Here is a 16801-nt window from a genome sequence, read left to right on the forward strand (position 1 = left end):
TAACACAATAATAATTACAAAATGCTACAAATTAACTACAGATACACTATAAAGGTCCATGTTTAAACGAAATAAAAGTTTAAAAATTCATCTACTGAATAAAATGAGTTTTCAATTAGTATATTTCTCAATTGGGATTTAAATTGCAAAAAGGGTAGTTCTATAAGTCTGCCAGGTAGCTTAACAGCCAAAAACCCCACACCACTCCGACACCTAGTCAAGCGTTGATATATGGGGACTAGTCTGTTAACATTCCACATTTATTAGCCATGAACTTCTTCATGCACTCTATATTGTGATTTATTTTTGTGTACCCACAACAGATTTTCAAATCTATAAACAGGTGGTAGGGTAAGTACGCCTAGATTGGTACAGTCATTGTAGAGACGGTCCAAATGGACTCTTTGTTTTTTCTGCGTTTAAGTGTAGGCAGTTCCTGTTAAACCACTCCTGCACTTGACCCTGTATAGCATCCATACGCAGCTCCGCACCCTCCAGTGAGTCAGCTACACATGCTACAGTTGTGTCACCAGCAAAAAGTGTGAACTTACCGATCTGTTCTATTAAAGGCAAGTCATCTATATAGATTAAAAAAAAGGATGCGGCCCAAAACTGAGCCTTGGGGAACCCCTATGGTAATATTACTTTGAGCTGATGACACCCCATTCACACTCACAACCTGCCCCCTATCTGTCAAATACAAAGCCAGAAACCTAATACTATCAGGACCAAAACTATACTTAGCAAGTTTTTGCAACAGAATACTATGGGGCACACAATCAAATGCCTTGCTCAAGTCACAGAACAAGACACTGCTAAAATTTAAGTTGTTGAAAGAATCAATGACAAAAGCAACAAGGTCCAGGATTGCCATAACTGTATTCGTGTTTTTTCAGAAACCAAACTGGCAGGTTGTGAATAAATCATGAATAAATCATTTTCCTCAAAAAACCTTACTAACTGAGTAGCAATGCACTTCTCAAAAATCTTTGAAAAAATTAGTAGTAATGAGATCAGCCGATAGTTTTCCGGTTTGTTATGGTCCCCCTTTTTAAAAATAGGAATTACTTTGGCTGACTTTAGTATTTCTGGAAAAGTGTTATTTTGGAGACATCGGTTTATTAGTTTGGTTAATATTATTTCAAGTTGAACATCACTTTTCCTTGTTAATTGAGCATAATGACTAGAAAAATACATGACTTACAACATTTTTTACTCCTTGTAACTCTAGATTATGGCCCCAGAGTAGAAAAACTAGTGGAGGATAAGTATAAAAACTTTGGGTAAAGCTTGTATGGAGAGTCACCAAGTTACATGTTCTAAAAGGACTCTTGTAAGTGTCTATTACAGTTAAGACTACAAGTAGTAATAAACAACATAAAATACCAACAAAATCATAACCTCTAACTCACATAGCTACTTCTAAAAGGTAAAAATTGAGTTTGAAGGGTTAATAAATGAAAGCGTGGTATAGTAAAACGTAATGGCAATGAACCGTCGTCCGTTATAGATCTGCTATAGTTTCCCAAGGTAAGTGTAATTCTAGACAAAATTTAACCAAAGCAACTGGGGTTACTTACTGGTATTCCCTGAAGATCTCGTTGGTGATTTCACAGTAGAAAACTTCCTCCTCGTCCCTAAGGAACACGGGGGCCTCCTGTTTCTCGAAAAGCTGCTTTCTTAACAGAGGCATCTTTTTTAACGGGTTTGCGAGGGAAACTGCTAAAGGGCAACAGGGGGAGATGCGGTTCGCATTACCGCCTAAAGGAAACTTTATGTGCGCGACAAAACTAAATAAAAAAACAATTAGGGGAGTCGGTATTTAGGATAAAACAAACCGAATTTATAAACGTTTTGGCAATTTTAAAAAATGTTAAAAAAAAGTGTGTGTGTCCGTCCGTTCACTCTCGCTTGTCGCTCCGTCTCGCTTCGACAAACACAATCGAAACGTCAAAAACTGTCAAAGTCGAAGGGATCGATGGTTAAAGTCGGTTCACGCGACCGCGTAATTTAAATTATACGTAAAATTAAAACTGATAAGAATAATGAATGAATTAATTGCATAAATATTAAATGTATTTATTTGATTGTATATACATATAATATATTTGATTGTAAGTAAATTGTGGACCTAATAAGTTATTTTGGATGCAAAATGGCGTTTTTTTTTAACGTAACTCTGCACTAGAAGTGCCCCTGAGGCTAATCAAATTGAAACTTGTTTCACGCAAACCAGAAACTTTATTTAAACCTTTAATTTCTTCTTGCAATATGTATATGGATTAAAACTTACCTTATATATTATTTACTGTAAATATTCATATTTATTAAACTATAGAAGCCAAAATAAATCAGGACAGAAGGTCTGGAATCTATAGTCAAATTGCAACTGGTTTCACAATAAAAAACTTAATAATAAATAAAACTTTTCCTTTAAGTTAGTATTTATAGTGTACGCTTTATTAAGGATGTAAACCGGGCCTAAGACCTTTAAACTGACGCGTGCGCCATCGGTCAAAGGCCAGATGATCGAAAAAGGCGCGCAAGTCGTCAAGGCGACGGCCATTTAAATTCAGCGGCTCTCAAACGATCTCTCGACGGTTAAAGGTAGCCGTGCACTTCAAGATTTTTGGGGTGAATGTGTCGACAAGCCGAACACCTTTAAACAAAACGCGTTAATATTGAAATAAGATAAAATCTAAAGTATCTGACTTTTTAAAAAAATTATTCAATAAATTTGGCTATCTTTGCTTCGTTCCGCGGACTGGCATCGTTGTCAGTTCAGTTCTTCAGTAGTTCCGGGTTGGCATTTACCAAGTTTATACGGGCAATTAAACCACTTAGAGATAATTTAGTTTGGCTAGTGTTTACATGAGATTAAACAACTGTTTACCATTGCCAACCTAGGAATTTTTTTAAAAAAATGGTTAAGCTGCCTAGTTAGTTTATTACTTAAAAAGTTGACCAGTTAAACAAGTGATAAAAAAAATTATTTGGAAAAAAATGAACATCTTAAGGTTAGATTAAATATCTGTTTTGAATATTTTTTTAAAACATTTGCACATTTGTGTTGATGGCACTGAAGAGTTGAGTAGTGACAGGTGTTTACAAAGTAGCTTAAAGCGGTTTAAAACCGGATCATCCAATTATTTAAATCGATTTAGGCTAAACCGGTTTACGATCTCTAAAGCGGTTTAAGGCAGTGGCGGCTCGTGGGGTTAAATTTTGGGTAGGCCATAGCAGAACTCACGATGAAGCCCGAAGAATCATATAATAGGCCGGTGTTGTCAAGTAATTATACATTTAAAACATTAACTCTAAGAATTTTTTCCAAACAAAAAACATGTTTTTTTCTATCAAATTTTAAAAATTTGGGAGAACTGGAGAACTAAAAAGGGGGACACTATGAAAAGAAACGACAGTAATTAAGCTTAATATGTACATTTATTGTTATAACCTACGTACATAAAAGTAACAAGTAACAAAGAGTCATTTAAAAGTATTTTGAATGCAAACAAATTATCAGTTTTGAGTTTTATTACCTATAAAGCAAGTTAATTCTTCTATCTTTGTTTCGTGCAAATTTGTCAATTACCCTATCGTAAAATGTGTCCCCAGTTTCCACTAATTGAGCGAGAATGTCCTTTTGGATTGATAAAATAGATAAGGATGAAAAAAGCTATTTTGAAATGAAGAAGATTTTGAGTCATTGTGTTCCGCAAAGATGTTTTTATTCGCTTTAACGTAGAAAAAGTCCTTTCAACTGAAGCACTGGTTGCAGGTATTGTAGCCAGTAAACAGAACAACTTGTAACTTTCAGGAAGAATTTCATTTGTGTCGTTATCATGCATACTTTTAATTAGACCCAACAAACTTTTATCGTAAAATTGTTCACGGTGTATTGGTGAGAAAATGGTTTCTAGTTCTGTTTTCAATAATGATTTATTAAAAAGTGCTCCATAAGTATTTATTAACGAGTCCAATGGTTTTTGCGGAAATATTCCTCCATATTCTGAAAATTTTTTAGTATCACCCAACTGCAGAAATTGAAACTTGCTATAGTCCGAAAAACGTTGCTCTAATTGAGTTATATTATAGTAAGGAAGTCTTGCTCACTTCTTATTTGCTTGAAATTGATTCCGGGCATTTTTTGGAACTAAAATATTGCCGTAATTAATCCAGACATATTTGTAAGATCTGGCTCGATCTTGTTCGCAAGTTTTTTTAAAAAGGAATTTATTATGAAGGGATAGATGTTCGTTTATAAATATGTATGTCATTTGATATAACTTCAAGAGAGTCTTTATTATTACGTCTTCGTAATTTTAAGGCCTGGAGAACATTGTCCCTTACTTTAAATGATGCATATTTTATTGCCACATCTTTGCGCAAGTATTGAACTTTTTGCACAAGCTCTATAGCATCTTCTTCCAGTTCCATCCTTGTGGAGGTGTGATTTTCTTTAACTCTGCTAATAAGATCCTCATTTATTAATTCTAGGAGTCTCTGTATTTTTATATTGGTGCTTCTAGACATTCGTTGACATTTTGGATTTTTCTTAAGTACAGTTCTCCATGAAAATTACTTATACAAGTCCTAAACTAGTGTTAATGGTCCGTTCTGTCCGACTACTGGTTTTGTCTTGTCCGATTAACCAACGTAAGTAAAAAATAAATTCAAAAACAAATTACTATAAGTCTTTAATTTTTTTTTTAAATAATATATAGAGGTCTGCAGACATCAATTTCTTTTAAAATCGAATTTGTGACTAGAAAAAATATTTTTTTTAATTGAATTTTATACTTAATATTTGACAAAACCGTCCGACTACTTTATAATAAAACAACTTATTAATTTTTTTATTATATTTTATTAATGAAACAAAACATAACAAATAGTGATAGAATAGGGTGCATCTCGCTTAACTACAAAGAATAATTTTCGATAATTTCCTAACAACTTTTGATTTTAAAATTTATATATTAGCACCATATTAAGTATATAAACTTGTAGCTAAACACGAAAAACCCCCTTTTACAAAAACAAAGTTATGCATCCGAAACAAAAACAATAATTGTTGTGGCTCCCATTCACTAATAATAAACTAAAGTAATATTCTTTCAAAAAGGTAGAAAGTAACTTTTTTGTTTTACAAAATTGGCAGTGTTAATATATACATATACTGGGTGTGCCAACGCAAACGTACCACCTTGTTGACAAACCTTGTCGGACCACCCTGTACATTATATGCATCTTATATTTAAATTACAATAAAATATAACGTAAATAATTTTGACTTGGCAGGTCTCATTTCAGTTCGAGTTAACAATAGAGAAGTAATATTAACACGTACATAGGAGGTGCCTCGAGTTGTAGTTGAACAAAAAGTGTAAAAACTTGAGGCACTCTCTATCGTCTAAAAAAAAAACAAATAATTTGTATAAAAACAGTACAATAATGCATTGGCAAAGAATGATGTGTCCTAAATCGGGACATGACAATAGTTTAACTTGATATTCAAAAAACAAGAGATAAAATTAATATACAGGATGTCTGAAATTAGGTCTGCCCTACCTTGCAATCTGGCCTTGGATGAAGTATTTTTAGGGCAGTTTTAAAGCCAAATCATTGGCTAGTTAAGGTTAAGGGTTAAGAATGCTGATAAAGTAAATACAATTTAGCACTATGCAAATGAAAAGTAAAATGTGAAAACATTAAAAAATATGTAACTGTATGTGGTCAAAGGTTAAACACCTTTTTGGACATTTTGGCCATTCCTTGCACTACCTTTTTTGCTTAGAAAAACATTTGCTAACTGTAATAATTTTGCTAATCGTTTATATAACTTAAAAGTGCGTGGCAACTTTACTTATCTTGGCCATCCTCGTGCAGATTTAATTTCAGGCACCCTGTATATAGATATACAATATATATTTATATCATATTCACAACAAATCTAAGTTATGTTAACCGGAGTTATACAGGGTGACTTTCGAAATGAAATATGGTTAAAAAAAATGAACTAGAACTGACAAAAAATCACCCTATATAATTTACAAACGAAATTAGTGAAAGTATATTAAAATATTCAACTATATTACCTTAAAATATTCTTAATATTTGGCAGTGGGCTCAACAATATAATTTCGCATATTACCTATAATAGTCTCTATCTCCTCGTCGATTTCTTCGATTTTCAGTTTTAAGTACATGTTTTTGATAATCTCTCCCTCCAGTTGTTTGCGAACTTTGATTTTGTACAGCGGATCGGACATCTCCTCGACCATTTGCAGATACTGGATTTTAAAACTGTCCATCAGGCATTTCAGATTCTTTTGAAGACCCTCGAGCTTATCGTCCGCGCCGTTTTTCCTGGTCGGATTTCCTTTACTAACCCAAGTGGTCGACTCGAATTCAGGAGACGGGAATTTCCTTTTTCGGCCTCGTTTCTTTGGCGGGACGTTTCGGTAGTTGTCTTCACTCGAGGATCTTTTGACGGCCAGTTTGCTCGGTCTAATAATATTGTTGGTTGGGGCAGTATTTGGCATACCATTGGTCGTAAAAGCGAGTTGTGCTAGTGGTTTATTGTCGTCACTCTCTGACACGTCTTTAAAAAATGGAATGGTTACTGGACTGGCCGATATTCGCGGTTTGGCCGTTCTTCTGCCTCTTTTTTTCGGAGGTGGAGTGATTACCATGTTAAACTCGCTGCTGTCAGTTGTTTCAAAGGAGTCACACGACTTCTCTGGATCCTCGCTAATAAATGAGTGCAATGTGCCATTTTTCTTGGCTACAAAGTACCTTTCCAGTTTGGTGCGATCGATTTGATGCAGGTAGTACGTGACCGGTTTATCCGTCCAGGAGACTGAACTCGTTTTAGGGGTTATTTCACTAATGTTCATTATGGTGCCTATATCACTTAAGTTTCTGTCCGTGATGCGGAAGTTTAACGGGCAAAAGCTTTTCGAAGACACGATTCTAGTCCCGTGCTTTAGCTCGGCGAATCGCTGTTTTAACATGTGGTCCACCGAGGGACCGAACGCGAAATTATTCACAAATATAACGGTCGCCTCGGAGAATATTTCGCGATGTCTGTCGTCGAAAAAGTCGTCTTTGAACAGTTGGAATTTGCCGTAACGTTTTCCGTACCATTGCATCCAAAATTTGAACTTTTCCTCCATGGCTGTCGCGTAACGGGCGGGTACGTCGGCACGTTCGATCCCAATCGAAGATTTGCACATGCAGGTGGCTGCTATTTGTAGAACAACTTGACCCACTCCCGACCCGAGATCCACAAACACATCATCTTTGGTTAAATTGATTTGATCGATCATCTGACTGATCAGTTCGAAAGACGTTTCTCCGTAAACGTCCGGCGAAAAGGCTTGATACTTATTTAGTTCTTCGGCGTTTGTTACTGCCGCACTATAAGTTTGTTGGATTATGTGATGTAATAGTTCCTTGCTAGCGGACTGGTTTAATCGATCACAAAACTTTTGAGTGCCCTTCTCCAAAGACAGGACGTTATTTATGGCTTTATTATAGCGCTTCGTAAGGGCCTTCATCGATTCAAAATCGCTCACATCAACATTTTTAAGGATATTTCGCTTTAGCGGCACCTCTAGGTCGGGTATATCTTTGCAGCCCCATATAATCGTATCGATAATCTCCTTGGACTCGTCATAACCCTTTTTTTTGCTTAAGGGCCAACGGTAGTGGGCAGGCGAGCCGCCCACCGGTGAATTCAGTCTAAGTTCCATCGGTGTATGGTCGCCTTTAGTGTATCGAGCCGTTCATAGTTCGAGGACTTGTTGGGGATCGCCGTGCACGCACCGAAATGGCAACGGTGTCGTGAATGAACAAAATTAGTTGACTGCTGGTGGAAACTATTTTTCATGGCTGTCGAGCGGACTGTGAACGAAATTCTATTGATAACAAAGTTTAATTTAATAAGATGGATGATTTACCTGGTGGCAGTGGATACTGGATAAAACGGAATATCCATTAAAACCGTTAATATTACGGGGCACTAAACACACGCGTTTACGTACGTTAAAAGTTTCGGGTTTGCCTGGTGTGCGTTGGGCTTTCTAATCGTAAAATCGACTGACTGACCGAGAAGGTAGTTGAACCTAACCTAAATAGACGGAAAGCGCGGGACTCGCCAGTATAATCTCTCTAATATTAAACGATGGGCAGTGTGATGGTTCTTTTTAAATTAAAACACTAAGGGTTTCTCCTATTAATAAAAAAAAAGAAAGCTGACTGGGGACTTTCGGTGCATTGATAGGCGTGCGACAGTAGTGATTTCCCATGTGATATTATTTCTATGAATTTCAATCCGTTGCAACTTGTTAGCCATTGGCGTAGTTGCGTTAGGAATTTCCCTTTTTTTTTTTGTTTATAAATTGTTTTTATTCATCCTTAAGCCTCTTATTAGGAATTTTCGTGTTGAAGTAGAAATTTTCTTCTTATTAATTCCCCTTGAATGTATTATTTTTGCACCAAAAAGGCGTTATGCATATAAATAGTAATACTATGGGTTTCAGTAAAACTTGCCTTTTCCGTGCCAAAAACTGCTTTATTATTGTTTTCCATACATATTTTACTTAAAAAAACATGTTTATTATTTATAAATTCCGCTTTCATTACTGTCAATGACACTGTTGACACATGACGTCTTGCATTTGTCAGCGTCAGGTGGCGCCTCTTCTGGGATCAATATAAATTATACATTCTGATTTTCACTGGAAATTTCTTGCAATTAAATTTCCAATATAAAATTATTGAAATAATTTTTTAAAATTAAAAATGGTAGGGACCCCTCATTTGATATGTAAAATTTAAAAGTCTATAAGGGTTGATGGTTGATAAGTATGTGTTCAACCCAAACTACATAACATTATTATTCATTAACTCTCCTTTCATTAGTCATTGACACTTGACGTTTTGCATTTGACAGCGCCAGGTGGCGCCTCTCCTGGAATCCTGTGAAACTTACTACTTATATACATTTTTTTTAATTAAATATGGTAAAGAATCCTCATTTGCCATATAAAATTTAAGAGTGTAAGAGCTGGTATGTTCTCAGACGTTAACGTGCGTAATTATAGAAGGCGATTTGATAAGCAACTTTAAAAAAGTGTTATTTTTTCATCGTTATATTTTATTTATTTAATTTAGTGATTAGGTAAAAATATTTTAGATTAATATAAAAGTGATTACCCAGAGTACATTATTATTTGTATCCATAAGAAATAAAGAGCATAAGAAAAACTTGCCTCCTTCCGTCCCAATAACTGCTTTATTTAAAAAAATATTTTTATTATTAATTAATTCGCCTTTCATTACTGTCATTGAGCCCCTTGGCACATGACGTATTTGCATTTGACAGCGTCAGGTGGCGCCTCTTCTGGAATCCTGTGAAACTAAGTGTAGCGTTGCAACAAGGATATTCGGCAGTGTTGCCATACTTGATAAAAGTTCTTAAAGCTTAGATGAAACTCGGAAGCTATTAACAAAGTCAATCATAAATAATTATGGTGTTCACTTGGAATTTCTCGTAAGTGAATTTCCTATTGTTCAATGTTCGCATTATATTACTAATATAAAAATATTGAAATAATTACTCTATTTTAATACGTATTTACTATTTATGTATATTTTTTTTTTAATTAAAAATGGTAATGATTTGATATGTAAAATTTAAGTGTAAAGGCTGGTATGTGTTCAAACCACCTCACACCCAACGAACCACTACCCTATTCATGACAATTTAATTTCAATTTATTTATCAACAAAATATGAGATGGTTCTAAGGAGTGAAACCTAAGGAAGTAGCTTCACAATCCGACAACGCTGCAGTTTGATTCTCCTGAAAGGGTTATGTTAAACAATTTGACAGTTCCTAAACTACAGATGGCAGTTTGGTAAACAACTTTAAAAAAGTGTTGTTCTTTCATCGTTATATTTGATTTATTTAATATAGGTATAAGTAAAAATATCAGATCAATATAAAAGTGATTAGCCCGTGATAATACCATTATTTATTATTAATATTTGTGTCCATAAGAAAATAGAGTCATAGGAAAATCGTCGGTCATGTACAACATTCATTTTTTTAAAATTTTTTAATGTCATTGATTTAAGGTAAGCTCCCTGGGTAAGTTAAATCATTCCAATAACTGCTTTACTTAAAAAACATTATTATTAATTAGTTAATTCCCCTTTAGGGTTATTGACACATGAGGTTATGTATTTGACAGCGTCAGGTGGAGCCTCTTCTGCGATCCTATATAAACAATATGCAGCGTTGCCGTAGGTGTTTGAATTCACGACTTTTTACGTTTGGCAAAAACAAAATTAAATTTTAAAAGCATTTTGTGTCTACGTATGTGAATTTATTAAATTCGGGGACTGTCTGATAAATTATAAACTTGGCAACCTTGCGTGTACCAAGAAATATGGTGTTTATTTGAATATTTTGTTAATTAGAATTTGGTAAATTAAAAAAAAATATTTTCAGCATATTTTGCATAACATCACCCGCAGTTGCATTAAGTTACAATTAATTATTTATCAGTTATATTGCTATTTCATATTGTCTGATATGTATAACTTGACATTGGCACGTTCTTAGATATTAGCTATATTGATGCAACGTTGCCAATTTTTCAAATATTCTTAGAGGTACGGCAGTATTTTAAATTAAATTAATAAAGAATTTTTTTTTGGCAATGTGACCAGGTTATAACAAAAAAAACATAAAATCAGTCCTGTTAATAAATCCATGGGCAAATCTTGTTCTTTATAGCCTATGATAGATAAGTATTTTCAAAAAAATATTTGAATTTAAAGATATTAAGATTCTTTTAGTTCACACACTTCACATTCGAGTGTTTATTTAGGTTTGTTTCACTTTAATGAATATATCGAAAAGAGATAAAAACAGATACATATGGGAACAAAATTGTTGTACCAAAGAGTCGGATAAAAAGAGTCTATTATTTCCATTTCACAATTTTCTCTTGTAATAAAATTTCAAATGTGTGAAAAGAAGATGCCTATGCAAACTAATTAGGGGATTGTACCTATTTATATGGGCACAGTTCGATAATAATTCATATTCATTGACAATAATCATAACTACTTTAAAATCTAAATATTAAATGACCAAAGAGTAGTGATGTAAATGAAGGAACGTTCCCTTCGTGCTATGGCGAATATTCGCCCACGTTCGCGCCCGATAAATCGTTCGTGCGCACAAGATAGATCGTTCTCTCGTGTAGAATAGAAATAGGACAATCAAAACTTTTAGATCTTGTTACAGACAATGCAGCTGCAGAAGTCAAGGCAAGGAAAATTGTTGCTGAAAAGACTGGCATCATCCAGTATGGTTGTGTTGCCCACACTGAAAAAAATATTTTGTGAATTTACAATAAATCGACTGCTTTTAGTGTGACCATTATATTTGTTGTAAAATCGCAAAATATTTGTAATCAATAATTATTCACAAAATATTTGTAATTTAGATTTCCCTTTTAATTGTGAATTTACTTAATCTTTGTGACTAAGAAATACATATTTTTGTGAAATTACAATTTAATATTTCAAATTTTTAGTAATTTTTATTTGTGAAATAAATTTTTTTTGTAATACCACGTTGTAAATGTAAAAAATGCTCTGGTAAAATTACATTGGAATAATTGTATTTTTTTACTAGCTACAGTTTTTTGTTTAGTATTTTAGATAAATTAAATAAAAGACTAAAGTGGCAATTTAAAAAAATACAAAGGATTTATTTTTTCAAAACTCAATGGAAATTCAATAAACTCAGTAGGAACATAACAAAACTACATGGTAAGTTTTCAAAAAAAAAAGGAAAATAACAAGTATATTTGAAACTTAAACTCTTCAATATACAAACAAAAACATAAACTCTTGAAGTAGCCAAGAACTTTGACGTAGTCTATATACATTTTGGGGCCCCATATAATATCAAATATGTTAATACAGGTACCTACTTACAAGCTAAATCTCACAAAAAAAAACCCTTTAAGGTTGGAACAAATTCATTTAATATTTATGGACTCAAAAAAAGAAATAATATATATAATTTATAAACAATTATTTAATAAAATAATAACTTATTATTCTATCTTGGCTAACTTCGTTAAATATGAAATAATTTTTCTTTTCGAAAGATTTTGTTTTTTCGATTTGGTTCCTGCTTCGGGGTGTATTTTTGAAATATATCTTTGAAGGAACTCCAAAATGCAGGATGCTTCTTTGGGATATTCCAAATTAAAGACAAAATAAAGAGCAATTAAGTAACGCAATGCTCCTCCAAATGAGTCACATTTTTCCGTAACAGGTTCTTGTTCTAGGTATATTTTTATAGTATTGTTAGAGCCTACAAATAAAAAAAAATACTTATAATCTTTTTTCAAAAAAAAAATGTTTACTTACCACCACATAATACAATGCATGGTTCCATACCAAGCTCAAGAGAAGATTCATCGGTAATGTCCTGGAATAAAATAAGTACATATAATATTTAACCTTATGACAAAAGTTTATTTATATTATTTAGTTTATTTTTTGTTATTAAAATTATAGTTATTTTGCTCCAAATGGCATTAAAAATAGCTTTTTAATGCCGTTTAAGAAGCATATATATAAAATGAATATTGGTAAATATAAATATAAATCATTAACATTATTAGTTTACAAGTTTTATAAGTTTATATAACCTTTACTTGCTGAAAATCTATACTAAATGCATACCAATAGTTAATAAGACATTTTCATAAAGGACCACGCACAGATTATATAGTAAATTGGCAACCTGACCAGTCAGGCAATTTGATAAGTATTCATTGTTAACAGGTATTAATGTAAATATTTAACTTACCTGATACTTATAGGCACGAAGAACAGTAAAGGTAAACAGAAGGACTAGCACAAAATTCTTTATTACCTGTCGTAAGTCGAAAATAATAACTGAGTCGTCATTTACGTTGAAAATTTCGGAATCGCTTGGGGACGCGTAAACACGCACTCTCATTGGCCGCGGTTTACATAGCCAAGGTAAAATTAAGAATTAAGGTATAAATTTACAAAAAACTTATAATTTTACATTATAATAGTAAAAATAATTACAAATATTATGTGATTTTATAATATGAATGTGATTTTGCAACTTTCTTCGGTAATTTTACAAATCTAATGTAATATTGCTTATAAGTTTCAAAAAGTGATTTAAATTTACACATGTTTTTTAGGAATTTTAGTAAATACTTGGTTTATTACAAAATATTTTAATTTTACTGAATAATTGTTGTAACACTACTGAAATTTCTGTAAACTTAAAAAGTAAATTTACAATCATTTTTTTCAGTGCATTCTTTAAATTTGTTGATTGGAGATATTATGAAATCTGAATCTCTGAAAAATTTTGAAAATCAATGCAAACAAATTGTTAAAGAAGTAACAAATTCACATGTTATGTTTAATAAAATAAATTACAAGTAGAGAAAACTTGTAAGGCAGTAGCTTTAAAATTACCTGTGGTAACTCGGCGGGTATAATTTATCTATCTTAAAGTGTATGGAAAGCCTATGGAGCACCAGACAAATATTAAAAATGCTAGCCATTTCAGAAGACATCAGTGACAAATTAAGCACAGCAGTGAAAAAAAATTGTCTCGATGATGACATATATTGGATCAAGGTTGAGAAGGTAATGAGAGTTTTGTCACCTATTGTTAAATGGATAACAAGGCTGGAAGGAGATAACCTGCAAATGTCTGATGTCACAGAAGCCTTTTATGAACTCCATGATGTGTTTCTAAAAGAGGTACCTGGGCTACCAGTCACCAAAAAACAGGAAGAAACGCTAATCAAAAACCTAAGTGATCGAAAGAGCAAAGTCGTTTGCGGAGTGCATTTAGCTGCTAATATTTTAAACCCGAAATTTCAAGGAATACATTTGTCACCTGAGGAACACTCCGATGGTAAGACATTTGCAACTACTAAGACGGTATCTAATGTATTTTTATTTTAGGGATACAATTTATTAATACACTGGCTGTCACTAATGAAAATTTTCGTCTTCAAGAAAGTGAACGAAGAAACATTTGCGAAGTCCTATTTATGGGGCATTGTTGGCAAAATAGATCTTGTAACGTGGTGGCAGGGTTATTAACAGCTATCAAGGATTTAGCAGTAAGCATTTTGACGCTTCCGCCTTCGTCAGCCGCGACTGAGCGAACATTTAGTAGGTATTCGTTAGTCCATACTAAACGTCAAAATCGTTTGACGGTGAATAGAGCGGGAATGCTAACCCATATTGCCTGTAACCTTAATCTGATGGCCAAAGAGTCCCAAAGACAAGGTGAATCAACGTCAATGGAGGTAAACCGACCTCAATCCTTGGATCCATCCACGTCTACACAGACACAGCTCCTCCTCTGGGTGATCAGGTCCATGATTTATTATTAACATTAGAATCTGAGACTTCAGAGACTGATAAGTCCGATGACGAAGAGAGCGGCACCTACAGTGTTCACGATTTCGATTCCAATAGTAGCATTGGGCCAGGAAGTTTCGAGGCTTGACTACTGTTGATCTTGATATTGATCCACAATTGTGGAGCAGACTTTTCATATGCATTTTGTCCTTTTTTTCAAATTTTCAACCAAAGATGGCGTTGCAAACTATATACACTTTGCTACAGTATTATGCCACAAAAGACGTTCCAAATGCACTTTGTCCCATGCAAATTAAATAATGAAAATACCTTGGACATTCTATATGGTATATGTCTGTTACTAGTAGACAAACTAACAGAAGTTTGTCCTTGCACCGTAGACTTATTGCCATTTGTTTGTCGTTACACTTGTTGCGGTTAGGAGTGTTTATTTTGAGTACTTTCAAGTTCTTTGTTTTTTACGGAATAAATTTAAAATAATGGATTTCCCTGTGACAGGGATCATATAGTTGGTGATACGGATCGTGGTAGTAGAAAAAGGAAAAAAAATCTTACGTCTAAAGAGCGTAAAAGTAATGTCAGGTAAGTCTTACCTTTCCGGTACGCGGCCATTCGTATTTGCCAGCGGATCGTGTTTTCGGGCAAATAGAAAAAGTTACACGATCCTACAGTACAATAAAAACACCTACAAAATATCATGAGATATACTCCAAGAAGGGAGACGTTAGACAACTTGGTAAGGACTGGGTTGTTTACGATATAAAAACTGCGTTAACCTCTTTAAAGAAAATTGAAGTGCGGCCAAACGAATTATTATTAAGAGATCACAAAACAACAGCAATATTTTGCTTAAGACCGAGTTATTCTACAGAAATGACGATCCATCCAAGCAATTTCAAACGTTATTAAAACGCGAAAAAAAGCTTTCGACTTTACAGCTACCTGTTGTAATGCTTCAAAATGATCTTAAAACAAAAAAACTCCAGAGCCTCTCAAAACTTTTGGTGGAACTATCACGGGCAAATTGGATTAATGATCCTGAGTTAACATGGTTGCAACCTATTCTCTCTAATAACCATGAACAAAATGAGAATCAAGTGAACCAAGATGAAACCGAGGGTGATAATGCTAGCGAAGAAGGTGACATGCTATGTGATTGCAAAAATGATGACGACGGGGACCTCTATGACATTTAAAAATATTTTGTATATCAAAAATAAAATACTGATCTTATAAACCTACTTACGTTTTTTTCATATCCTTGCTATACTTATTCATGCCGCTTTGTATAGACAAACAAAATGCAATTTGTCCAAGGTTGAGAAACTAAATGCAGTATGTCCTACAGTTTTTCAAAGTTTTTTAGGATATAATCAATACCAGATTGTCTGCATATAAGTACATCATTTGCATAATTTTTGATTAATTTTTCGGGTATATCATATTTTCGATAAATTTCTTGCCAGACATGTAGCAGTTTTTGCTTATTTGCCAAAATTACAAAAAATGGACAAAATGCATCTAGAAAGTCTGCTCCTCAATTAGAGTACCTGAGTTAGGTTAAAACTGTATTTTTGGTTTATTGCAGATTGCAGTTTATTTTTTTATATAAAGCTTTTTTTCGAGTTACTTTTTACTTCTTACATCATAAAACGTTTTTCATGTTATTTTCATGTTACTTTACCTACTTTGTATTTGTATTCACATAGCATAGCACACAAACTATGCTCAGTTTTTAGGCATATAATATCAAACCTGATTGATAAATTCTTGTATATTCTTTAATAACCCCTTTAGATATAAGTATAATATTTGGTTATTTATGATGAATATTCTTATTCTATCCGGATTTATGGATATTATGATGTTAAGGTTTTTATAAAGTTAGAACAATAATTCAGTGTCGGTATTTTACAAAGCATTAGGAGAATATTGAGCATTTTTCTAGGCATTTTGAGAATTTTTGAAAAATCATGAAAAATAAGTTTTTTAATACTTTACCACATCCCAAACATAAATTCTCAGGTTTTTTTCGTGTATGCTTGTTTATTCTCGTTCATGCTCGTTCGTGCTCAGGGAACATTCTTTTTAATTACGTACTCGAGAATTTTACATCACTACCAAAGAGGGACATATAAGGTACTTTTTTAAATATCAGTCCAATGGCCTCTCAAGAAAATCTATCCACTAGACTCAAGTAAACTAATTTTACTTTTCAAAGCATCTTCTGGAATGTCAATTATATTCCATTGGACAAAAATATTTTAAAGTTCATTGGATTGTCCATGGGATGTACATTATTAATCCATGG

The 16801-nt window shown here is 33.3% G+C and overlaps 2 protein-coding genes and 1 long non-coding RNA gene across 4 annotated transcripts in view; all 3 read right to left on the bottom strand.

Moving 5' to 3' along the window:
• LOC126735142 (bromodomain adjacent to zinc finger domain protein 1A) overlaps positions 1–1938 on the bottom strand; it is a 41302-nt gene extending 39364 nt beyond the window's left edge. For both annotated transcript variants that reach the window (XM_050439076.1, XM_050439075.1), the window contains exon 1: positions 1581–1938. In XM_050439076.1, the coding sequence (XP_050295033.1) occupies positions 1581–1693 (113 nt within the window). In that variant the 5' untranslated portion in view covers positions 1694–1938. The remainder of the gene's footprint in view (positions 1–1580) is intronic.
• Positions 1939–4847: 2909 nt separating this feature from the next.
• On the bottom strand, positions 4848–8645 carry LOC126735489 (histone-lysine N-methyltransferase, H3 lysine-79 specific). Its single transcript, XM_050439491.1, has 2 exons — positions 7968–8645; positions 4848–7911 (listed from the first exon to the last, which is right to left on the bottom strand). The coding sequence occupies exon 2, from the start codon at positions 7758–7760 to the stop codon at positions 6114–6116; it is 1647 nt and encodes a 548-aa protein (XP_050295448.1). The 5' UTR covers positions 7761–7911; positions 7968–8645; the 3' UTR covers positions 4848–6113.
• A 3333-nt stretch (positions 8646–11978) lies between these two features.
• On the bottom strand, positions 11979–13010 carry LOC126735130 (uncharacterized). Its single transcript, XR_007660333.1, has 3 exons — positions 12914–13010; positions 12469–12529; positions 11979–12412 (listed from the first exon to the last, which is right to left on the bottom strand). It is a non-coding gene; the product is annotated as an uncharacterized LOC126735130 (long non-coding RNA).
• Between the last annotated feature and the right edge of the window lie 3791 nt (positions 13011–16801).

The sequence above is a fragment of the Anthonomus grandis genome, chromosome 4 (genome assembly GCF_022605725.1).
Source record: "Anthonomus grandis grandis chromosome 4, icAntGran1.3, whole genome shotgun sequence".
NCBI lineage: Eukaryota > Metazoa > Arthropoda > Insecta > Coleoptera > Curculionidae > Anthonomus > Anthonomus grandis.

Coding starts and splice junctions, on each gene's coding strand:
- LOC126735489 (XM_050439491.1), bottom strand. CDS start 7,760: ATGGAACTTAGACTGAATTCACCGGTGGGCGGCTCGCCTGCCCACTAC.